Genomic DNA, 21652 nt, shown 5'->3' with positions numbered 1-21652 from the left:
CCGCACCAAAGGCGTCGGAAGAGCCTGTACAGACGCGCCCATCGACCACGCGTGTCAAGCTTCCCCCAACCCATGCTACGACCCTGGTTACAGAGTGGGATCTACTTCGCATAATTCATATCCCGCGATTCCGGCATTCTGACCCGGCAGGATTCCTACAGATGCGCCTTCAGTCAACGATCTCCGAGCGGCACGAAGCCAAGCACTAAAGGATGTCGGACGACGAAACGTCTCGCGCGGGAGATCAGTCCTCCGCAGAGGACGTTGAGCCTGTCGAGACGCTCGTTGCAGGTCGCGCCAGGCGAAGCACCGCAGGGCGGAATCTGTCGACCTTGTTAGACGCCGAGGCCGACGATGAGCTGGCGCTCTTGTTCGCGGAAGATGAAGATGATGAAGAGTTTGAAAGCGCAGCGGAGGAAGGCGCTGGAGAAGATGCTGAAGACATGCAGTTGGACTCGTCCTCGGAGGACGATGAAGATCAAGGACCCAACGCGCAGGATAACGACCTCGAGGGCGAGAAAGAATTACAAAAACTCGACAAGGCAGATCGTCTAGCAAAGAAACGCAAGGCGCACGAATCACTCAAGCTCGCAGCGATACGGAAAAGGGTCAAGATCGATACGTCTACTGTCTCTACGCCACCTCCCCGACCGAAGAAGAAATCGGAGCGAATTTCATGGCTACCTACTCCCGAAGAGGGCCCTACCCGGTCTTCTTCACGGCGTCAAACGATGAAGAACAAGGAACTTACGCATGCTCGACTGAAGGACAGTGAGGAGAAGCGGACCCGTTTGATCGCAACAATGGAGGAAGCGGCCAGGAGGAAGGAGAAACACAAGCCCAAGGAAATGACCCAAGCAGAACGTCTGGCGGAGGCCGCTCGGGTGGAACGAATCAACAGCAAAAGCTTGAACCGCTGGGAGGAGATGGAGAAGAAGAAGGCGGAAGAGCAGAGGGCAAGACTAGAGGCTCTCCAGAATCGACGCCTAGAGGGTCCGGTTATGTCGTGGTGGAGTGGTCTTGCGGTTTGGGTAAACGGAAAGCTCACGCGCGTCGGTAAAGTCGATATACAACAGAAGCCTGAGAAGGAAGAGAAGGAGCCCAAAAGGAAGAAAAAGGGGGAGGACAAAGGAAAGTCAGACGACAAAAACAAGACAGATGATAAAGGGGAAACGGACGGCAAGGAGAAGTCAGAGGAAAAGCCGCAGGTGGAAGGCAAAGCGAACGCGGAAGATACGATGAAAGTGGACAGTACCGAAAAAGAGCAAAACGCGCAGAAGGAATCGAATGCACAGCAAGACTCGACAGCTCTTCAACCTTCGGAAACGTCCCAAGACAAACCTGCTGCTCCAACCTCGACTACAGCTCCGGAGCCCACTTCATCATCGCAGGCTGATGGACCTTCGACTGATAAAACTCCGGCTGATAAAGCCTCGGATCCTTCACAGAAGCAACCTCCCGAACAGGGGTCGACTGAGGCGAAGGAGGATGCTTCTGCTGTTTCTCGACGACAAGCAGGTTTTCTCGATGGTATCCATCTGTATGCATCCCTGCCAGAGAGCTCAACTACCGACGATGGACCAGAACCCCGACAAGAACCAGCATCTAAACCAGCTCAACCGTCTGCGATGGCGGAAGCATCTTCCAAGGATACAACAGCCCTGTCTACCACAGGTGCCCCAGCTGGAGAACAGGTAAATTCAGCGAAAGACGAAGCGCAGAAGCCATCGCCCGAAAGAGCCGCTACCTCGGCACAACCAGAATCGAAAACACAAGAGACATCTCAAGAAACACCTCGATCGCCAAAGTCTCTACCTCAGTCTAATGTGGATGCATCGTCGTTAGAATCGGCCTCGAAATCTACAGCCGTGTCTCCACAAGCTAATCCCGTAGCGGTTGATGAAAAGGCACCGCAAGAACCCGCGGCACCAGTAACATCCGCGCCTGTACCACAAGAAGGTGTAACTGAGGGATCATCGGAGAAACAGGGGAATTCGACAGAAACTCCTCCTCTACCTTCAGCAGATCAGGCACCGCCAACCGCTTTAGATCAGCCAAATCCGAATGCCCCTGTACATGCCGATACGAAAGATAACACAGACGCGAACGGTGCAAACCCACAACAACCAGACGTCCCTCCAGTAGTGGAGCAATCTGGGCGAAATCTGATCATCCTAGAGAATTTCGACGAGAAGACAGCACAAAGTCGAGACTACAGCATCTATTTCAACACAAAGAAACCACCTAGACTGACAAGTACGGCTTCCTACCCCATCCCACCTCATGAAATAAATAAGCTAACCATAATTCTATCTAAACAGAAATATCGTCCCACCTCTGCGTCATCACCTCACTACCAGCTCGATATAAAGACCCCGAAACCGGATTACCTTATGCAAATTCCTATGCTTACCGCGAGATCCGACGTGCTGTGGCTCAGAAGCATGTCTGGAGCTCCATGCTGGGGTGCTACGTAGGCCCACTTGGTGTTGCTGCGCGTGGTGTTCCGGAGCGCTTCCTGGATCCCACAAAGCCACGAGAAAAGCCCAAGACTGCACCCAGTGACAGCAATGCTAAGAATGATGGTGTCCAGGAGGCGGAAAAAGAGAAGGAGAAGGGGAAAGAGAAAGAAAATGACAAACCAAATGTCCCAAGTACGAATGGCGCAGCTCCTGCTCCTGCTCCTGTCGCAGCACCGGTTGCAGCTGGCGATCCCATGGACGTGGATAAATAGTGTACCATCATGATATATACTGTATAATAGAATACCCCACATCTAAAGAATTACGATATACCCGGCATGCCAGGATATAAACCTGACGCAGTCGATTCAATTAATAAAAAAGAATTTAACATCATGTTTTTAGAAACTGTCCCACTGCGTTGGAGAACTTTCAACTCGTTGGACATTCGTCACTTATCTCACGTCTGACTAACAATGTAAACTTCTCCTGTTTGATCTTTCTTAGAGATTGTGAGAATTAAGAATTTTCTTCTCATTCATAGTGTCATTGCAACGTATTCGTCGTACGTATTCGTGGCGTACTAGCCAGATCTCCGAGAACGATGCGCCGTCCGGCAATAGGTGACCAGAAGACATCAGGCTCTCCGCGGATTGTGTTCTGACGGTCATGGCGAGCGACAGAATAAGTTTATGGGCTGCGCCCGAGAATGCATGAGGCTAACGTCGACGCTTTTGTCGCGGCCTTATTCAACGCTGCTTTGAGCCCACGGCCTGCGGGGCCAGCTGGGCTATCTCGGTCATCATGCCTCAGATCGAAGTAGGACGTATCGGAATAGGACATATCCTATCTCCCAAATCCCCATCAAGGGAGTATAGCAGATCTGCCCACCTTTTCCATCAGATATCCCAGCCGATTCTCTTCACTTTGCGAACGGGTTCGCATGAATCGTCACGCTCTTCAACTTCAACGTCTCATACTCCCCACCCTCCTGTCCATCCTTCGGCTGCACGACCCTCCCCTTCTTATCAATCTTCACATTCGCCTTCTCCAGCTTCGACAGAACGTCTCCACCCTCATCTTGCGCCGTCAGATTCAGCACTTTTCCAAACACCGTACTTTCTCCATCTAGATGTGGCGCCGCCGCGAACGTGATGAAGAACTGGCTCCCATTGACGGTGGCGCCAGTCGCGTTCTGCGAGCCGGGAGCAGTGCGGTCCTTCACGGGTCGCGCAGCCATAGAGAGGATACCGCGCGCGTTATGCCGGAGGGTCGGGAGGTGGATTTCTTGATTCAAGGCCGAGGGGTGGTAGATTGATGTGCCGCCTTTGGGGATTTCCGACACGGGGAGGATGGGATGTAAAGTTGAGAGAGAGGCTGGAGCCGGACCAAGAGAGATATCGCCGCCTTGAATCATGAAGCCAGGGACGAGACGGTGGAAGGGAGTGTCGTTGTATGCGCCGGAGGCACAGAGGGCGATGAAGTTCTGCGGTAGATACATGGTCAGTGGTTAGGATGGGGTGCGGCAAAGAGGCATACGAGGCACTCACCTCTGCTGTCTGAGGAACTGCCTCGCAGAATATCTCGACCTTGAGGTCCCCATGTGTGGTGTGAAGCTATTCGTTTCGCGATTAGTATTGGAGCTTTGCATGCGTAGAACGAGATGGGATATCTTTGTGGCGCACGACGCGCGATAATTTCCGATGACTTTGGACAACTTACAGTGACTGACATAATTAGATATAAGCCTAGGTACGTCGAACGCTATAAATGAAAAGAAGTGTGCGAGTTGTACTGGTGCGACTGGAAAGATCAAGCAGCGGAGTTGAAGCTGAAGATAGAAAGCTTTCCTGATTAGGATTCCCGCATTGATTACCTAATCGAATGCATAAAACTAACTAACTTAACATACATAACTAGGTCCATAGCAAAATACCCAATGCCAATGATACAATCATCAGCGCAGATCATAATGTGATAGGCTAATTCTCGCACCTGCAAGAGATACTTCTACAATCTAGTAACCCAGTTCATGGGAATGCATATGCAAATATTACGGGACACTCTCTTACGGACAAAAGAAACAGCTGCGTCTATCACATCGCTATTGCGATTGTACTATTGTACCAGTGAGCATCATAGTATCATCACCGGTATTTATGATGTCGATAAAAATAAGACTCAAATAACCATTCAATGGCCAATCATCAGAAATGGACATAGCACGTCAGAAGGACATCATGTACTGCAGACATAACATCAAAAAGCAGCATCCATCACCAACCCAGATGAGTCCAACGGCGTAGTGCATAATTTATGTCAAGACCTCCGTGAAACTCCAAGACCAATGCAGCTATACTCGCCACCGCCGCTCTGTAATGCAGCCCAAAAATGATGGACAAAATCCGTAATAAATTAAAAAGCAGCTCTTGCCGCGCTTCCTGTTGCCTCTGTGCGGGAACGGTAAGCAAAGAAGGGTAATGCTTGTCTGTACTATTGAGTCAGACAATAGATATGAACAGCAGTCCGAACCCGGCGGGATTGCGTGACTAAACGGGCCATTTCCATATTCTCCGGATACAATGCGAGTCGTATATGCCCGCCCGGGAGACTGAGACGCCGTTTGAAGGCTATTGGGACCTGAATTGACTTTGTATTCATGCCAATGCCTCAGTCGATAAGTGGTTTCTTATGGTTGCCCACTATAGCGACACCAAGAGATGACAATGCGTTAGGATCGCTCGGCCGGACTACGGTTGGAAGCGGTAACAGAGGGTTGTCAGGATTGATATATGCTGCATCCCGGGCGGCTTGCTCGATGGCCTCCATCTCTAATTTACACCCAGCATGGTCGATGGGGCAAACGACAATCGGCTGACGGATAATAATGTCTCGAGCGGAAGTCAAATGAGCCTGTTAAATAATGTTAGGACCCGTTGGCAAATGGTCAGTTAGTATAGATCGTGAAACGCACCTTGACAGTCACATAGTACTCGATTTTGTAGAGACTGGCTGTGGTTGTGAAACCACTGACTGCGTGAAGCGGAAATGCGGCCCTGCCTCGTGGGAGAATTCCATCAGCGTCGCGCATATCCTTCGCCGGGAAAACAAGCCCCAAATGCGTAAGATATCCGGTATCCGGGAGCTTAATTCCTATCGTTTCCGTCTTTTTTGTTAAGGTCTTCACTTTTCGTTGCGGCTCATCTCCTTCGTGGTTATATATAATCTCTTCATCAATGCCAATCGTGATCTTGTTTATCGTAACTTTCTTGGCTTTACTCAACCAATCCGGATTAGGCGACAGTTTCACGTAGACGCTCACAGGATCGAGAGGCCCGTAAGACCACCGTGGTAATGAGATACCAAGGGTGACCAAATGATCCGAGACTCTCTCTGCTGACTCTGGTCGATTATACATCCCAAATGTCGAGAGCGTGTCGTATCGACATATCGGCACTGGAAACGCGTATTTCCTCTGCTCTTGCGATCCCTGTTGTACCATCACGACCATTTCATAGTAGGTTTCAGCTGTCCGACTCGGTAGTTGCAAGCTTGCTGGTGGCACCCGTCTCGACGCCTCTTGACCTCCTCTCCCCCATGGTATGAACAGGACAAATGGTAGATCCATTGACGTGATTTCTTCATAATCTCGACCGGCGGCGCATCGATACAGAAGCATCTCCTTCCCTACAACATCTGTGATTTCTTTTCTAGGCGCTGCTAAATGTTTCTTCGTCATCGAGTCGGCTGAAGGGTGTATTGTCTCTCGACGCTGGAGGGCGATTGTGACCATGGATATGCGGACAGGAGCTGTGATCCCAACGCTGGGTCGAATCTCCACCTTCCCCTCGATTCGCGGCTTTCGGATAGTCAGCAATTACATCAGAACAAAAGATGACCTTGATTCACACTCACCATGGTGGCAGATATGCCCGGGTAGCCGATGAGGAAGTTACCATTCGGCGGACCGGACACTCGCACAAAGGCGGCCATGTTGAGAGCGCAGCGTCCAGACCACCATGGGCCGGCAGCAGGTGGATCGAAGCGCTCGAGGAACCCAGTTCACAGGCCTGCTCTGTTATGATGTTCGAAAGTGACGGATGATCATGAAGCTGGCAGCAGCGGCCACCGCTGATCATTCAGCATCCAGGACCGGTGCGATGACGCAGTTGCTGAAGCTCCCGATGGATCTGCAGCCGAGAGAGAATTGGAGCGCAATGACTCTGGAGGGGAGAAGGATTGAGATATGCGCGACTAGATCACCAGGAGGCACCAACGGAGTTATGGTAAGGCTGCCACAGAACACTTCTGTTGCGGTTGAGTTCTGGTGAGCGGGCAGCCGTCCATGCACCGGAGGTCTGTTTATTGGCGCTGTGGGGATGACCAGCGGGCACGGGAGAAGCCAGAAAGTCACCAAACAACCGCCATGGAGAGTCGATGAGGATATCTTTCTGACATCTGCTTGTGAGCCATCACTGTTTCTCCCTTTCTTCAACGCACAACATAATAATAGTGCCCACCTAGATCTGACGCTAGCTATGTTGATTTCTCAACCCTACGCCGCTTATCGCCAAGCAAACAAGGACATTATTGATTAGAACAAGCGCTTGCACTTTGTTTTGGGCCTTTCGGCGCCTGGGCGGCGAACGGACCAGCCGCCATCGCTAGTATCGACACTTAGATCTGCGGGGTGCGATTTGCTCTAGGTATGTCCCGAGGTTTACCTAGACATCGAATCACTATTGACCTGCATTGCCACGGGCTGTTGTCTCCATTAAACGAGCCAGTCTACACGGGGCTTGCGTACAGGGTAGGGGGGACAGTGACAGATCGCTGCAACATCTGAGGTCTTGTGATTATATCTCGTTCAGGGCAGCATATCGGAAAGCCGGTTCCGATTTCATTTCAGTCTCAGCGGCGAGCCCCTTGCCTTTCGAGGCTATGGATAATGTGACTGCGCCGTATAGAGGCATATCCACACGCCTTTCCAATAAGGGTAAACTTCCTATATTTATCTCGAACTAGAAATGATTCTAGCAGATTCTCTCTCGCCTTTCCTAGTATCCGTTCATTTTCAAAAGAATAGTACGTCGATGGACAAATAATATACATAGCAACATGCATGGGTCCCACATAAAGACTTGAAATATACCAGAAACATCATTTGAGAACAGAAAGCTTGGCGGCTATCAGGCTCTGGAATACAGGGCTTTGCACAACGTAAGCAGGAAATTCACGATGTTTCGAGCGGTATTCTACGATTCTATCGGTATGCTAACTCTATGGCATCAATCTCGCATGACCGGAGCAATATATGTTCACGAATGTTATATTCATTTAGAGGATCATCGCCAATCAAAGTATTTACATGGCACGCTAGACCGTACAAAAATCAAAAAGAGATTTCATCCTCAGCTGCCTAAGCTCAAAAACTCCATCGCCGTACTCAGCATATCAGGGTCTATTTCGAGTGGATTCTTGGCCCCATTTGCTGCTCCCAGAGCAGATCTTTGTGCTTCGGCGTTGTGACTGTCAATTTCTTGAAGACAGTCCTTGAGTGTCTGTAAGACGACCTGATACTGATGCGAAGAAGGCCCGAATGTACGAAGAGTGTTTGATAGGTTGGTAGATATCTGCAATTAAATTAGTATGGACACTTCCAGAGTTCTGCATAGAACCAATCTCTAAATATGGAGCAGAGAGACGCTAGGAATAGTAGACGGGTGAAAAGACCGGGGAACCAAGAGTGGTTGTGGATGATCGCGTGTGTGATAAAAGAATGATGCTAATACATCCGCGCTTCTTTTCTTTCTCTATTTTTATACTTCTGGAAAGAAAGGCAAAATAGAACCACTAGCGTAATGGAGAAGTTCTAACAGTAAGAAATATGTTATGAAAAGCGTACCTGAAGGAGGACTTCGTTATAGTTCGGAGACGAGTCCGAGTTTGCCTCTTTGAACGGCGGAGGACACATGGTGCGAACAGTTCTGCGAATAATCCAGATACACCAGCAATTATAACGCTTTCTTTCAGGTCGAGGTCAAGGTAGTCATCATTGCTTTATTGGGCTCTGTGGATATTTTCTTGGGATCAGCATTGTCATGCGGGGCAGCGTTCACTTGAACAGGAAATATTGATTGTCTTAATATTTCGATTTCCACGCGACGAGGGAACGTACCAAGAAGATAAGATAAACGAGAGGCTACCCCATCCTAGCGGAGATGATGAGGCATCTAGACATAGCTGCAGAAGGAAAATGCTGGCACAACATCTCGATATATTTGGACCGCGGGGTGCATCTCCATCCCCCGCTGAGTTGGCGTGGAGCTAACTATGTAGTTAACCTTGAAGGATCCGAGGCGCTAAGGCGGAACCCAACATCATGGATCGGCGTCCACTTTTTTTATCTTAAACTTCAGATCTCGGAGAATTCAATATCAGCTTTCTATTCACCTTCACGGTTTATCAAGGACATAAAATTGTCTCGCAATACGTTACTCATCTCTGGGTATAATTCGGGCGCCCTTCATCTACAATGGCGGACGCAGACGAAGATGCGATCCATCTCCCCGCCTCGCATGACTCCGGTGCGCATATCGACCACGACCTCTCCGACGAGACACAGGACTTTCGGTTCCTGAATAATTTGTCAATGTGTGTAGCAGCTTATCACTTAATCGCGTTCAAACATTATTCCCTATTCGTCAATTATGAGATATCCTAGCTAACTCTTTCCGAATCACGAGCAGTGTCGGAGACACGTCCCAAACGGCCCTGCCCCGTCGTGGAGAGAAAGACTTCGAACCAAACCCGACGCTTTTCCAGTCAGATGCTTTAGCTGCTTCGCGACAGGCTATGCACAATGCGCTCTCATTTCCACGTCTGCATCATCCAAAGAATAAGGTAGTCGGCTACTACGCGCCAGACGGATTTGCACCGCCTTCACCCTCTTCGAAGTCTACGGGCATGACAGCCATTCAGGAGGAAGGCGAGAAAAAGACCGAGGAACCAAAAGTACAAAAGAGCGCAGGGACAGGATCTACAATATCTCCCGATGCATGCGTTTATGTTCCGAATCCAAAGGGCCAGCACTTCAGAACAGTAGGACAGGGAGATCGGTGGAATCGAGTCTGGCTACTGCCAGAAGAGGCCCTGTATTTGCTTGAGAGAGGGAGCTTGGATATTCGATGGCTGTCGGAAGATTCAGATGAGGAAGACGATGAGGACCTGAGCATCCCAATGAGTCTCCAAGCGGCATATGCATGTTTCATTGGAAGAGGAGGTTTGACGCTGGAGAGATTCACTGTCTACTCTGGTCTCAAGAGAGGAGGATACACGCTTGTCCGAGCACCAAGCTGGGACGAGAGCACAGAAGAAGCCAACGAAGGTGCCTTGGCGGATGTCCGATCCAATAGCGGTAAAGTCGTGGATCTGATGGGATTTTTGGGTCGGTTGTGCAGGTCCATATACAATGTCACTTCGTCAGCGTCTACGGCGACGGGCCCAGTGGTAGGGCTGGGTATACATCGCAGCTACAGTAAGTCATACGGCTTGATCTCCAGAAACATACCAGTGATTGAATGTCATATTAATCGGACTGCAGATGATATATACCGACGACTGTCTTTGATATCTTTTCAGGATCCCGCAATTGAGAAGCCTGCTCGAAACCCCACGACGCCCCCATTCCGCGTCGCCTACCATGTATATAAGCCGTCCACACCTTTCCGCAAATCAGCTCCACCGACGCCCGATTTCCGGATAGCTGTGGTTAATGCCCGCGAGCAGACGACATTGCCTACAAAGTCACAAATTAGCGCTCTCCTGGAGAGCACCCCATACGATCCTCCTCGCGGCGAGAAAATGGACAAAATGTTATACATGCGACTTCGACATGGGTACAGGAATGTTGTCCTGGCTGTCGTGGATCAAGGAGTCGTGAGCTTCTTGAGGATTGCAGACGCAGGATTCTCGCGCGAGAAGATCTATGAGGATAAGGGTGTCTTCAGGGGAGGTAAAAGAGGTGGATTCTCACGAGGTGGAAGAGGTGGAAGAGGACGAGGTAGAGGAAGATGATTATCCGTGCATCCCAGGTGCTAAATCATCTCTCGCGCGGAACGCAAAAGTTACAGGAAATGTCTCCCCCGGAATAAGGCCAAATATCTAAAGATGCAGATTATCGGCTGAATAGGAAGGAGATCTCCTCGATATCAATCTGCCATCGTCTTTAGGTCGTCAGTCCATGTGAAGAAGAAAGGACGGACGAGATGCTGATGATGGCCGGGTGCTCAGTGCAAGAATTGCAGCATAGGACTCATCACCTTGCCAATTCTTTTGGCTTGGAGAGTCGCGCTGGCTCTGAGACGCTAAAAAAGCTTCACCGGTGTCCTTCGTCATGCGGTGGCCACCACAGCGGCAATTGATATAAGCTAATGATGATCATGACACTGAAAGCCTTCTCCCTTGAGGTAGGTATAATTGCGCAATGATTACTCCCATATAGAATGATAGAAACGCAGCCAAACGCCACCGACCAACCATCGTGCCCAGACCAGATCCCATGAACACATATATGAATCGTAATTAGTTGCAATACTCCATCTGAATTTTCGGCTTATTGTATTAGTATGGAATTCTAGCGGGCTTAGATCCAAGTCAATGATAGACATACCTTAGGTATCCAAATAATCCGCCGCCATCAGTAACTCCAAACAGAGCTCCGATGGTATGTCCATATCCGCAACGTTTGCCTGATCCTTATTCTTCTCATTATAGCAGAAGTACTCGCAGACCTTTTCGAGAACAACTCCACTATTTCCCGCAGAATACTGTCAGCACATCCAGCACATGGATACGTTACATGTATCAAGAAGCTTGGACCATAACACACCTGATATTCTCTAGTACACAACGACCAGTGATTGCCTCTGAAAATTTACCTAAGCGCAGAAAATGATGTCGTTAGCGAAAACACGTCGAGTTCCTCCAGAGCCAGAGACATACTCGCTGGATCCAGCATCCGTCTGATCGTGCCTGATACGCATGCTGTGCTTCGCGGAAGCACAAATTCAAACCCGTCGCTGGAGACCAGAGTCACATATTCAGCGGGCGTCGAGTCCTCTAGAGACATATTGACGCAAATAAGTTGCTGAAAGATAGTTTTTGAAAGACTGGAAAAGTCGCCCCGGGAGAAAATTATTATTAGGCAGATGAAGTAGTTAGCGGAAGCTGAAGTTATTTTCCCCTCCCATGTCCGAAGTGGTCTGTGCTCAAGCTCCGATTCGGGGGACGCGCGAAGCTCAAGTGACAATCTCTTGATGGTATCTTTCGAATGTTTTCCGGTCGTTGAATGCTGCTGTTGTCTTTCAGTAATGAAATTCTACCATTGCATTTTGTGACATCATCTACAGTTCCTCATTTGTCATTAGCGACATTCCCTCAATGCAGTCTGGCCGGTCCCTCTCCGTCGCCTTCGGACGACCTTTCCTACGCCCTACTCCATACTCACTTCCATGGCGTCTGAATAACAACCGGAATCGATTCATTTGCCATGTTCCCAATGAAGAATTAGACAATCCGGATCGACAACCGAAGCAACGTTCATCGCCCAAGGAAAGCAGCCGACACGATTCATTACCTTCGTCCAGTGCCCGTCTCTGTGGCCGCAGCTGTATGATCACCGGTGGTTCATCCGGGATAGGACTGGCTATAGCTGAAAGGTTTCTCAATGAGGGAGCATCGAAGGTCGTTATTGTTGGGAGATCTTATCCAAGGCTATTAGATGCCGCGAAACAACTACAGCACGGTGCTGAAAATACATCTATCTCCACAGAATATAAACCAAATAGCAACGATGGAGCACAAGGACAGGTGACTTCAGTGTCGGAAAAGATCTCTATACTGGTAGGAGACGTCTCGGAAATCGATTCTTGGAGCAGGACGTTGGAGAAAGAATTGGTAAGAGGAATCAAGCATGATCTTCATTTAATTTCGTCCCATATAGCTCAATAAGTTCCAAGAACAACGAACTCACTACCATTTCTACCTACAGGAATCTATTGATATCCTAGTAAATGCTGCTGGAATATCTCTATCAAATCTACTTCCGAAGATCGACCCCAAAGACATCTCCCGAACACTCCGTACAAATCTTGAAGGCGCACTACTCACTTCCCGTGCTTTTCTACGCGCTTCTGTTCGCAGTCGCATTAAGAACCGCAATAAGACCGATCCAGAGTCCAGAATACGTTCAAAATGTATCATCAATGTTTCGTCATTGCTGTCACACAAAGGTGGAACCGGCGCCGTGCCCTACGCTGCGTCAAAGGCAGGTCTCTTGGGGCTCACACGTTCGCTCACAGTTGAGGCTTCGGAGACCCTTCGAGATGTGGTGATCCGTTCCAATGTGCTCGTCCCAGGATACATAGAAACGCCGATGATTGAAGGTAAATAAACCTTTTTTTTTTTTTTTTTTTCAGTCCCTTGTGCACTGGTACTCTTTGCTGATAAGCTGGAAATGCAGACATGGCTCCCACCGAGCTTGAAAGACTGAAGCAGAGCATCCCGTTGAAGCGTTTTGGAAGCCCCCAGGAGATTGCCGATGCAGCAGTCTTCCTAGCAGAGAACGAATACGCCAATAACTGCGTGCTCAATCTCGACGGCGGATTGAGTGCAGTATGATGGCTATTCATAGGTCTACCAAAGAATGCGGAGTTTCGATGATGGCCTTAATCGTGAAGAGTGGCCATGACGATAGAATCTTATTGCTCCTATTGACATTGGTGGTGACGACTATGGACCAAACTCCCGTTTTCCCAGAGTTCCTACCTATCGTGCCACCCTTGCAAAGGAGGTCTATCTTGTACACTGGTTCACGTTTCAGCGACCTTGATTGGGAATGGTTGACACACCACGACGGATGGCCATGGTCCTTCAAGCTGACGATGCGACATGTAATTCATTAAACGGCTCTGAACGACCACTCCGCTAGATGCAAAACACCCAACCCTGCCGCTTTCTAAAAAGCACCAAACCCAATTTTGCGGAACTCCTGGAGATATTTTTCGAGTGTATGGTACAGAAATCGGTCAGATTGTCCGACGAAAGCCGGGCACTTTCTCCGGGCCCGTCGTGCTGCAAGGCAAGAACTGGTCCAGAGGCAGTGAGTCAACAGACTACTATCTAGGAACCCCATTCTAGAATAGTAAGTTAGCGACTCATTCAATCGTCGTCGATCAAAATAGCACCACTATCTGCTTCGTCCAGCACGATAGGATTGTCACCGTCTCCATCGACGGCATTCCCGTGGAACCGCTTGGCTCTTTCCTGGCCATTAGTGATTTCTGCCTCTTCAGCATCGCGTTTCCGCTTTCCGGCAATACCGTTCGTGTCGGGGCCAGAGACGCCATTGACATGTTCATCCTTTGGAGGTTCCGGAGCAGGTGCTTTAGGCTTCCGGGGAATCTCGATCGCCTTTTCGAGAGAGACTGGCTTCCCTTCTTGGGCAGATTCAGACCTGACTAATTGTTAGTATCTCGATCTTCGGGGAGATTGCCTGCGATTATACTCACTTCACCGATAATACCAGCTCCAAATTGACTCGTGGCTCATCATCCTCTTCGTCTACGACAGTGATGAAGCTCTCATTTTTAACCCCTAGCTCAGACAGTTTCTTTGGAAGATTGTCTTCTAGGTCAGGGTCGAATATGGTACCAAGATCAGTGGTAACAGAGAACTCTTCGCCGTAGCCAAGATTCGAACGGAGAATCCCTTCGACTAAGTCTTTCAATGTGGCCTTCTCAGGGTCATAGAACACCCGACCTTGTGCGACGGAGCAAACAGGGCAGTTAGGATTCGGCGGTTTCAGACTATCTGAATTGATGGCACGAGCACCGGAGCGTTCCAAGAAGACCTATTCGGACAGTAAAAGTCAATCATCAAGCGTAAATAAGCAGTTTCCAAATTCTTACCATCTTGGCATGTTCGTAATCATCTCTCAGGACCTTGAACGCTTGTAACACACATAGACCCGCCGTCATAGCATTCGTAGTTGCAATAGCTGGAATGATGTTTCCGGCCATCTCTGCACAATATTGTTAATACAAACTCCAGTCATGGCATGGGTGGAGGATCTGAGGTCCACATACGCTTGATATCGAATTTTGACTTTGCCTCGATACCGAAGATAGCAGACCGCAGGTTTGCGCTTGCGGCGACGAAATCGAGTGTATCCACGTCATCCTTGTCGAAGGTGATGATAGGGCGAATGCTATCCTTTGTAGTCTCCTGTAGAGTCCGTAGTCGCTTGCTTAAGCGATCCAGGCTGCATTACGGTCAACCAGGGGTGATGATCATAGATGAAAAATGATGTCTCACCTGTCCTTGAAGACTGCGAAGTCCTCTGATAACGTCCAGACCTTTTGGTCGTTGGAGGAGATGGTCGTCTCTATTGAGGAAGCCTGCTGCTGTAGTGTATCGAAATCGAGGGGTTCCGGAGCCTTGCGCGTCTTCCACATGTCTTCCATACCCCGTAACCTCTCGATATCCTCTTTAAAGACCTTGTTAAACACTTTCTGCGCAAATTCATCCGAGCCCATAGCACTGCGAATCTCCTTAAGAGCCCGGGCTTCGCGACGAAGATTTTCGATTTCTTGGGCTACGAGAACGTCAGTCCGAGTGATCAGATGCATTTTAGAGTGTAGTGCAGCGTACCATTATCAGAGTCTTCGGAATGGTCGAACTCTGCATCGTCCTCGCTCTCGCCGAAAAGTTCTCTGGTATAGGTCAGCGTAAAAGCTCTGAATCGTTTGCGTTAATGAGACTCACGGGAGAAGATAGCTCTTTGCCCATACGATGCAGTGAATAGGCTGGCTAGGCGTGCTGCGTATCGTGCAGACTGGAAAGCTTTTGGGCACTTCCTTCGAATTACAGTCGTAGCACTCAGTTTGACCCTGTGATGATTCGCATCAGCTATGATCCTATTGGCCAGGCGCATCACTTTGTCTGGGCCGAGCTGGCGTATCTTACTTTCTTGATGACCTGAACTTGTCCGTTGAATCCTGTAGTCCCACTCTCAATCAAGGGCATATTGGCCGCCAGGCACATCCTGTTCACGTGTCGCCGGGCATCGAGATTATCCAAGGCGTTGAAGACAATGTTAAACGTCGTGAACCAGTCGACATTGAATTGGCTATCCTTGATATTCGCATGATAGGCCTCAATCTTGGCGTTAGGTTGGAACTTATGCGCGACCTCTTTGGCTACCTATTTTCGCCCCCAATAATGTCAGATTATCTGCGGCGCAAACCGTACGAGGGCGTCCGGACGACGAGGGAGGATCATAGGAAGGGCGCAAGGTGGAGCACGCACCAAAGCCTTGGGCTTCTTGATATGTTCGTAGCGGAAAAGGAACTGCCGGTTCAGATTGCTCAGATCGATCGTATCCAGATCGATTACATGGATCTCACCGAAGCCGGTCAGGAGGAGGTTCTTGAGGAGCTCGCAGCCGATACCACCAGCGCCCACGAGAAGAACGCGCGACTAGAAGCGCAATGAACAGGTCAGTATTCTGCAGCTTATGAGACGCACTGGGGGATTCGCAAAGAAGAAGCGCAGGTACTCAGAACCTCTCACCTCCTTGATCTTCTTCGATAGGGTCCCGAGGGACCTTTTCAAGTAGGCGTCCCGCGTCATGGTTGCGCGTCGCCGAGCGGATCTCACGTGTACCTAGCAGCGCATAGGGGTGATATACTAGTCGAATTGTCGCGTGTCAGAGGCAAAAAGACCGGTTAGGAGCAGCTAAAGAAGCAGAATGAGGGGGGAGGAGGGGAGGGAGTGTCGGATGAAGCTGGATGGGATGGACGTCACAGGCCGCCCAGATCGAGCATCAACGTGGAGGCCACGAGCAACGGGGGAAGTAAGACCAGGGGATTCTGAGATATACCTGCACTATTTTTGGTACCGGGGAGAGTTGCTAAAGAGGAGGCGACGCATCGGAAGTAAATGAGGAGAATTTCAGCCTTGCTTGGAGGCGCATTCGGGAAAGTCAGGGCCCATCCGGATGGAGCTCTGACGTCTCCGCAACCGCCGGTGTTCATCTTTGCTCCAGTTGATGCACGACATCTCACTCACTTTCTACTAGTCAGCCACAGTCAGAGTCCTTCTCATACAGACACAGCTGAGACTCTTTGTCAATAATGAGTACTCTAAGACAGAAAGGTGCATGCAGCAACCCCAATCGGCCTTTTCACAGACAACCAACTCTTCTTGTCCAGTCGGATTTCCTTCCGCGAAGAACAAGCATCTTTAGCCGCTGTGCAGCTGTTTGGTCTTTTTTTATCTACAGGGTATCATGGGCGACTAATTGACCTCCTGCAGTTTGTATGAATCTTCAACTATTCTGGATTTATCCTAGGCAGCTACTGCTAATGGAAAATTCACCAATCTGCGGTAGCCTGAAAGGAAGTGTGCCTCTCTGGCTCTCCAAGTTAGGTAAAGAACGAAGCTCGATCACTAGCAGGCAGCTACCTAGTTAGTTGATAATGGAATAGTTACGCCATTTCCACATCAGGAACCAAAGGGTATCGAACTAAGAAATACAACTATGTACCACACCTTTCCTGTAGATTGCGCTCTTCCAGAATTTCAGCTTCCCGATCCAAAAACTTCAACTTTGCTCTTTGGATGTTTCCTTGTCTTTTGAAACCACTCTGTGAATACCTCAGGAGGCAGGGTATGCGGGGGCTTCCATCATCATCTTGTCCAACGACCGTCTTCCAAGCGTCTTCGCTAGTCAGATCATCGAGTGGCCTTTGGATGTGTGGTTCACCATCATCGAAGACTGTCCCGATCAGCCCAAGACCTTGGCCAGAAACTGTGTCTTGATAGCCGAATGTATGATTCAGATCCGGTGATTCTTTTGGGCCTGTGTTCCATAGTGTATACTGAAGATGATTGCGCAAGAGCTCCTTAGCTGCCTTCTTCTCTCTCGGACCCAGCGTGTCAATGTTCTCCGGTGGCCTAGATTTCACAAAGGACACTATTTTTGGGCCTTCATGTTCGAGCAGACTGGATAACTGAACAACAGTTTGATATGTCCTGGCCAGAAAGATCTAGTTATGGACTCTTGAGGACTGAAGCTGGTACCGAAAGGAAGCGGCATAAGCACTCATTTTGCTGTCAAGCCGGTTTTAAGACATAAGAAAGAAGCATAGCTGTGCCGTCCAACAATTACCAGTTCCACTGCATTCAGAATTGAGGTAGAAAGATAGCAATTAATCGGCGTCATAAAACTTGAGTTAGGCTCTGTGGACCATCAATGGTAGTAATTGCCCTTGATTCTCATATGCATAGTATTGCTCCTCAGCTCAAACTGCCTCGGAATATGCTACTGTTAAAAAAAAAAGGAAAAGAAAAAAAAAAAAAAAAAAGGAAAAGAAAACCGCGTGTTCTAGTGCTTCGAGGTATACTCCGTAAAAATTGACCATGAACCGCCAACGTAAATAGCACCATTCTGCCCCTTGCTTATGTAAACAGACACCGTCTGTCCGCAAGGAAGTGATGGGCAAAAGGGGAAGGATTTAAGATTCCCGCACTGCAAATATAGATCCCCTTTCTTGGCGAGGGGGATCGTTTGATTCCTCTTTATTCCAATAAATTGTCTACAACCCGTAGACGAAGAATATTCACCGCATTGTGTTTGCTTATGGTGTCGCGGAATTGCGTTACTGTGGAGTCAACAGCGGCACTGATACTTAGCTTTCCATTGTGCACTTCTTTATATACGAGGCTGGATGTTTTGCAACCCCCGTACCGTGTGACATTTCTCAAAGAATATTCTTTATATCCAGGCCAGGAGATCCATCAATATCTTTGAGATCCCATAATGTCAGACGACGAAGCGGATCCCGAACTCCTGGAGCTGTTGCGGAAGTCTCTCGGTTTGGGCGGTGGCCGATCGACACCACCACCACCAGAGACGAAAGTCCTTGAGAGCGCACAGTTCATTTTTGACAACTCCATCGACGTTGCTCTGAGTGTTCCAAAAACCAAAGAAGCAGCAGAGATAATATGGCGCCTGATGCAAGAGAAGGGATATTCAACAAAAACGTGGTCCGAGCATGAATTACATCCGAAAACCAAGGACGAGAGCACGGTGGAGTTCATCTTCACTATGGATCTCTTGAATTTCAGCTTTTGGTCAGAGGAGTCTGATCAGTCAAGACGGTTTGCGATTGAATATCATGACAGGCGATGGACGGGATATTGGAGCCTCGTCGCTGCACTTCAGAGAGCTCTCGATGAAGGTAAGGCCTATCTATCTATGTTGGATTCGGTCCTGTTTGGTCCCGATATCTTGTACCTTGTTGAACAATTTAGCTGAGGATTACAGAGATCCCAATTACAAGCCCGGAATTTTGGAACGATGAACATGAATGCACAGATGAACTATTGAGACATGTCTTTCGTTCGGCGACAGACGAAGAGATTCCGATGTTCGAAGAGCGTGTGCAATGCTTGCGTGAGGCAGGCAGAGTATTAAGCGAGGTACCTGTTTCCTGCACCCCATATCCTTTTTTTTTTTTTTTCCTTTCCATACTAATGAGCTGAGATCTAGAAGTTCGACGGTAGCTTCGTAAACTGTCTCTATGACGCAAATCATTCCGCTGCTGCTCTAGTCAACCTGTTAGCAGATAACTTTTCTTGTTTCCGGGACCAGTCGACCTTCGAAGGACGCAAAGTCCGCCTGTATAAGCGCGCACAGATCTTAGTGGCAGATCTATGGGCGTGTTTCGAGGGTCAAAGCTATGGGGAGTTCCATGACATTGACAAGATTACCATGTTTGCCGGTTCGTATAGTTCTGTGCCTCCATTATTTCTCGCCGCTGTCTAACGCAACATATTTCAAGACTACCGTATACCCCAAATGCTCCACCAGCTCGGGTCTCTCGTCTACTCCCCTCCTCTGGAGAGCCACATCAGACAACTGAAGCCAATCCCCAGCGGCTCAAATTGGGAAATTGAACTTCGCGGCACTTCCATTTGGTGCGTGGAGCTGATCAGACAGGAGATCATGAGAAAACATCCAGAAACGCGGGTGCAGACGACGGCGTCCATTGCTGAGAAAGATGACGACGTTCATATGGACGAATCGCAAGAGGAGAAAACATCAGACAGTCAAGAAACCAAATCAGAATCTCCGCCTCAGTCTCCGTCTCCGTCCGCGTCGCCATCCTCATCGTTCAACGTCAATGCGATCTTGATAGACTTTTTCCTTTACGATACCATGAAAGAATTGGAGGCCAAGGGAGCAGAAAGTATTCCGCATCATCGCACAAGGAGCATCTGGTACTGAGGTTATCCCCAGTCTTTCGATCTGATCTTCGTTCGTATAGAAATTCATGTTTGGCGGTTTTAGCTAGGACAGATGAGGGGACCTGTGGTTTGTGATTTGGAAGGATTATGAGAGATCTGTTCGCCGGTCGTTGCTGATCTATAGGACTATTATATAATAATACGCAACTTCGATAGATAGAAATAGAAGAATCCAGTCATTACTGTTCAATGCACATTATCACGACTCTTTATCCTGGGTATCATATACAAGTGAAATTTTCCTGGGCATGCGGATCAAGCGACGGCCTTGCTGGTCCTCTCTAGCTTTTCAACCCGCTTCAATATATCCTTCTTCCACTCCAGGTAATCCTCCTGTCGTTCCTCGCTGAGCCAGTCTATACGAGCTTGCATCATAGTACCGAGACCTGGAAGAAGTCCGCCCCTTGTGGAAGCTTCGTCTAGGAGATGATCCTTCTTACGTCTCTTGGTACCTATTGTGCCAGAAGGACCTTCCTCGTTATCGTCCATTAGACCCATATCATCCTGGGCGGCCTCGTCCCAGTCTGCGCCTGCTTGCGGGACGTTTTCGAACCATTCCCTGCCCTTTGCCCAACCTTGCTCCATAATGAGAGCAATCCACGCGTCAACATCTTCACGGTGTCGTTTCTCATTACTTGGAAGTCCAAGGCTGGTGAGCGCTGTCTGGCGCATCTCCGAGAAGGTTTTCTTGTCCATCTTTCTGCCTTCGCCATTACCTTCTCCAGAACCTTCTCCGGGGGCCGGACTGCGCCGTCTAGCAAGGACGAGGAAGTAAACTGCTACTATGAGAGCGCTGACAAGCTCTTTATAATCTTCATCTTTTTCTTTGTCCTGTGTCATGGTAATCGGCTCCAAAAACTCCAGTGAGTCCTCATCCAGGTCACCGCTGTCCGCCTCCGAAGAAGGGATGAAATGCAATATCGACGAGACTCCGGAGAATATATGTGGCGGAAGTGTTCTCGAGATTGGAGGCCGTGACCATGTGCTCATCCTGGGTGCTGGTGTGGAAAGCGTCTTACACACGGTACGGATGGCGGGCATCACCCATTTGGGCGCGTCGCCGATGATTGTTGATGCAGAACCATTGATTCCCGCCCTCCTCACAGGAAGTTGTTGTCGCGATATTGACGGCGACGTGGCCGGATCAACCGTGCTCCTCTTCAGAGGAGTCGATTTGGTAGGCGTGCCCTGCAGTGTCCGAGGCGTGGCCGTTCTCAATCCCGTGCCTCCATTCTTCGTCGGTGTCGTTGTGACAGATGAAGGTCGCGTAGGGGTCCCTGCTACCGACCCATATCCCGTACGTTTCGTAGAAACGGTGCTACTCGCGAGTGACCGGTCAAGGAACGCGTACAGCTTCTTGTAGAGGCGTGGAGGGCATGGTGGATGTCCCAATAAGGGCGGAAGTTTGAGCGACCGACTTAGTCTAGAAATTCAGAATTGAGGGTCAGCAATAGTCCCCAGAACAGTCAGATGGTTGAATTTCGCGTATACATACCTCTTACAAGCTATCTCCGCGCACGCATACGGCCGCGCGATTTCCTCCTCGGGCTTCAGACTCGTCGAGTAGCTCCGCGATTGCGCAACAAGCGATAGGGCCAAGCTGAGCAGCTCGGGGGGCAGATCATCCGCATGCGTTGGAAGAAGGGTGGCGAGAGCCTGTTCAACAGGTCTATTGTTCATGGCTTTAAGGTGTGTCGACCCTTAACAGAGACAGTATATCGTGGTTCGAATTGTCAAGCAGAAATATATACGCAGGTTGACAGTCCGGCGTTAAGCTCGGAGCTGTGGGTACGCCTGCAACCTTAAAAAGATCGGCC

The 21652-nt window shown here is 49.3% G+C and overlaps 11 protein-coding genes across 11 annotated transcripts; 3 read left to right on the top strand and 8 right to left on the bottom strand.

Moving 5' to 3' along the window:
• Positions 1-2233: 2233 nt before the first annotated feature.
• Positions 2234-2822, bottom strand: C8Q69DRAFT_471149 (hypothetical protein). The gene has a single exon (XM_028630885.1). The coding sequence runs from the start codon at positions 2774-2776 to the stop codon at positions 2387-2389; it is 390 nt and encodes a 129-aa protein (XP_028484348.1). The 5' UTR covers positions 2777-2822; the 3' UTR covers positions 2234-2386.
• Positions 2823-3258: 436 nt separating this feature from the next.
• On the bottom strand, positions 3259-4280 carry C8Q69DRAFT_301407 (putative peptidyl-prolyl cis-trans isomerase). Its single transcript, XM_028627157.1, has 3 exons — positions 4185-4280; positions 4013-4078; positions 3259-3948 (listed from the first exon to the last, which is right to left on the bottom strand). Exons 1-3 carry the CDS (start codon positions 4194-4196, stop codon positions 3385-3387), a joined length of 642 nt encoding a protein of 213 aa, XP_028484347.1. The 5' UTR covers positions 4197-4280; the 3' UTR covers positions 3259-3384.
• Positions 4281-4925: 645 nt separating this feature from the next.
• Positions 4926-6885, bottom strand: C8Q69DRAFT_301230 (arrestin domain protein). The gene is made up of 3 exons (XM_028627154.1): positions 6378-6885; positions 5437-6321; positions 4926-5375 (listed from the first exon to the last, which is right to left on the bottom strand). The coding sequence occupies exons 1-3, from the start codon at positions 6453-6455 to the stop codon at positions 5133-5135; spliced, it is 1206 nt and encodes a 401-aa protein (XP_028484346.1). The 5' UTR covers positions 6456-6885; the 3' UTR covers positions 4926-5132.
• A 988-nt stretch (positions 6886-7873) lies between these two features.
• Positions 7874-8436, bottom strand: C8Q69DRAFT_508063 (hypothetical protein; the record flags this gene model as incomplete). Its single annotated transcript, XM_028632943.1, has 2 exons — positions 7874-8095; positions 8368-8436. The coding sequence occupies 2 exons, from the start codon at positions 8434-8436 to the stop codon at positions 7874-7876; spliced, it is 291 nt and encodes a 96-aa protein (XP_028484345.1).
• A 386-nt stretch (positions 8437-8822) lies between these two features.
• On the top strand, positions 8823-10618 carry C8Q69DRAFT_301304 (tRNA splicing endonuclease subunit). The gene is made up of 3 exons (XM_028627155.1): positions 8823-9116; positions 9212-9999; positions 10066-10618. Exons 1-3 carry the CDS (start codon positions 8998-9000, stop codon positions 10536-10538), a joined length of 1380 nt encoding a protein of 459 aa, XP_028484344.1. The 5' UTR covers positions 8823-8997; the 3' UTR covers positions 10539-10618.
• A 378-nt stretch (positions 10619-10996) lies between these two features.
• On the bottom strand, positions 10997-11747 carry C8Q69DRAFT_301353 (putative transcriptional elongation regulator). Its single transcript, XM_028627156.1, has 3 exons — positions 11466-11747; positions 11353-11401; positions 10997-11273 (listed from the first exon to the last, which is right to left on the bottom strand). The coding sequence occupies exons 1-3, from the start codon at positions 11590-11592 to the stop codon at positions 11135-11137; spliced, it is 315 nt and encodes a 104-aa protein (XP_028484343.1). The 5' UTR covers positions 11593-11747; the 3' UTR covers positions 10997-11134.
• Positions 11748-12134: 387 nt separating this feature from the next.
• Positions 12135-13142, top strand: C8Q69DRAFT_487277 (hypothetical protein; the record flags this gene model as incomplete). The annotated part of the gene is made up of 3 exons (XM_028631975.1): positions 12135-12419; positions 12514-12907; positions 12985-13142. The coding sequence occupies 3 exons, from the start codon at positions 12135-12137 to the stop codon at positions 13140-13142; spliced, it is 837 nt and encodes a 278-aa protein (XP_028484342.1).
• A 540-nt stretch (positions 13143-13682) lies between these two features.
• C8Q69DRAFT_403929 (putative ubiquitin-like activating enzyme) lies at positions 13683-16154 on the bottom strand (the record flags this gene model as incomplete). Its single annotated transcript, XM_028628022.1, has 10 exons — positions 13683-13977; positions 14033-14373; positions 14432-14544; positions 14609-14784; positions 14838-15117; positions 15174-15235; positions 15288-15412; positions 15489-15725; positions 15831-16001; positions 16095-16154. 10 exons carry the CDS (start codon positions 16152-16154, stop codon positions 13683-13685), a joined length of 1860 nt encoding a protein of 619 aa, XP_028484341.1.
• A 908-nt stretch (positions 16155-17062) lies between these two features.
• C8Q69DRAFT_499434 (hypothetical protein) lies at positions 17063-17828 on the bottom strand (the record flags this gene model as incomplete). Its single annotated transcript, XM_028632325.1, has 2 exons — positions 17607-17828; positions 17063-17558 (listed from the first exon to the last, which is right to left on the bottom strand). The coding sequence occupies exons 1-2, from the start codon at positions 17630-17632 to the stop codon at positions 17063-17065; spliced, it is 522 nt and encodes a 173-aa protein (XP_028484340.1). The 5' UTR covers positions 17633-17828.
• A 222-nt stretch (positions 17829-18050) lies between these two features.
• On the top strand, positions 18051-20015 carry C8Q69DRAFT_471116 (hypothetical protein). The gene is made up of 4 exons (XM_028630884.1): positions 18051-18766; positions 18853-19007; positions 19078-19309; positions 19370-20015. Exons 1-4 carry the CDS (start codon positions 18346-18348, stop codon positions 19813-19815), a joined length of 1254 nt encoding a protein of 417 aa, XP_028484339.1. The 5' UTR covers positions 18051-18345; the 3' UTR covers positions 19816-20015.
• Positions 20016-21622, bottom strand: C8Q69DRAFT_471114 (origin recognition complex, subunit 6). The gene is made up of 2 exons (XM_028630883.1): positions 21331-21622; positions 20016-21258 (listed from the first exon to the last, which is right to left on the bottom strand). Exons 1-2 carry the CDS (start codon positions 21513-21515, stop codon positions 20091-20093), a joined length of 1353 nt encoding a protein of 450 aa, XP_028484338.1. The 5' UTR covers positions 21516-21622; the 3' UTR covers positions 20016-20090.
• Positions 21623-21652: the final 30 nt, after the last annotated feature.

Source organism: Paecilomyces variotii (assembly GCF_004022145.1).
Source record: "Paecilomyces variotii strain CBS 101075 chromosome Unknown C8Q69scaffold_7, whole genome shotgun sequence".
NCBI classification, from domain to species: Eukaryota; Fungi; Ascomycota; class Eurotiomycetes; order Eurotiales; family Thermoascaceae; genus Paecilomyces; species Paecilomyces variotii.
This window is presented reverse-complemented; position numbering and strand designations above follow the sequence as displayed.

Coding starts and splice junctions, on each gene's coding strand:
- C8Q69DRAFT_471149 (XM_028630885.1), bottom strand. CDS start 2,776: ATGTGGGGTATTCTATTATACAGTATATATCATGATGGTACACTATTT.
- C8Q69DRAFT_301407 (XM_028627157.1), bottom strand. Junction 3,949..4,012: donor CAGTTCCTCAGACAGCAGAG/GTGAGTGCCTCG, acceptor TATCTACCGCAG/AACTTCATCGCCCTCTGTGC.
- C8Q69DRAFT_301230 (XM_028627154.1), bottom strand. CDS start 6,455: ATGGCCGCCTTTGTGCGAGTGTCCGGTCCGCCGAATGGTAACTTCCTC. Junction 6,322..6,377: donor CGGGCATATCTGCCACCATG/GTGAGTGTGAAT, acceptor ACTATCCGAAAG/CCGCGAATCGAGGGGAAGGT. Junction 5,376..5,436: donor AGTACTATGTGACTGTCAAG/GTGCGTTTCACG, acceptor ATTATTTAACAG/GCTCATTTGACTTCCGCTCG.
- C8Q69DRAFT_301304 (XM_028627155.1), top strand. CDS start 8,998: ATGGCGGACGCAGACGAAGATGCGATCCATCTCCCCGCCTCGCATGAC. Junction 9,117..9,211: donor TTCCTGAATAATTTGTCAAT/GTGTGTAGCAGC, acceptor AATCACGAGCAG/TGTCGGAGACACGTCCCAAA. Junction 10,000..10,065: donor GGGTATACATCGCAGCTACA/GTAAGTCATACG, acceptor ATCGGACTGCAG/ATGATATATACCGACGACTG.
- C8Q69DRAFT_301353 (XM_028627156.1), bottom strand. CDS start 11,592: ATGTCTCTAGAGGACTCGACGCCCGCTGAATATGTGACTCTGGTCTCC. Junction 11,402..11,465: donor ACGGATGCTGGATCCAGCGA/GTATGTCTCTGG, acceptor TTCTGCGCTTAG/GTAAATTTTCAGAGGCAATC. Junction 11,274..11,352: donor TGTGTACTAGAGAATATCAG/GTGTGTTATGGT, acceptor TGCGGGAAATAG/TGGAGTTGTTCTCGAAAAGG.
- C8Q69DRAFT_471116 (XM_028630884.1), top strand. CDS start 18,346: ATGTCAGACGACGAAGCGGATCCCGAACTCCTGGAGCTGTTGCGGAAG. Junction 18,767..18,852: donor TCAGAGAGCTCTCGATGAAG/GTAAGGCCTATC, acceptor TGAGGATTACAG/AGATCCCAATTACAAGCCCG. Junction 19,310..19,369: donor CAAGATTACCATGTTTGCCG/GTTCGTATAGTT, acceptor ACATATTTCAAG/ACTACCGTATACCCCAAATG.
- C8Q69DRAFT_471114 (XM_028630883.1), bottom strand. CDS start 21,515: ATGAACAATAGACCTGTTGAACAGGCTCTCGCCACCCTTCTTCCAACG. Junction 21,259..21,330: donor GCGGAGATAGCTTGTAAGAG/GTATGTATACGC, acceptor CTGAATTTCTAG/ACTAAGTCGGTCGCTCAAAC.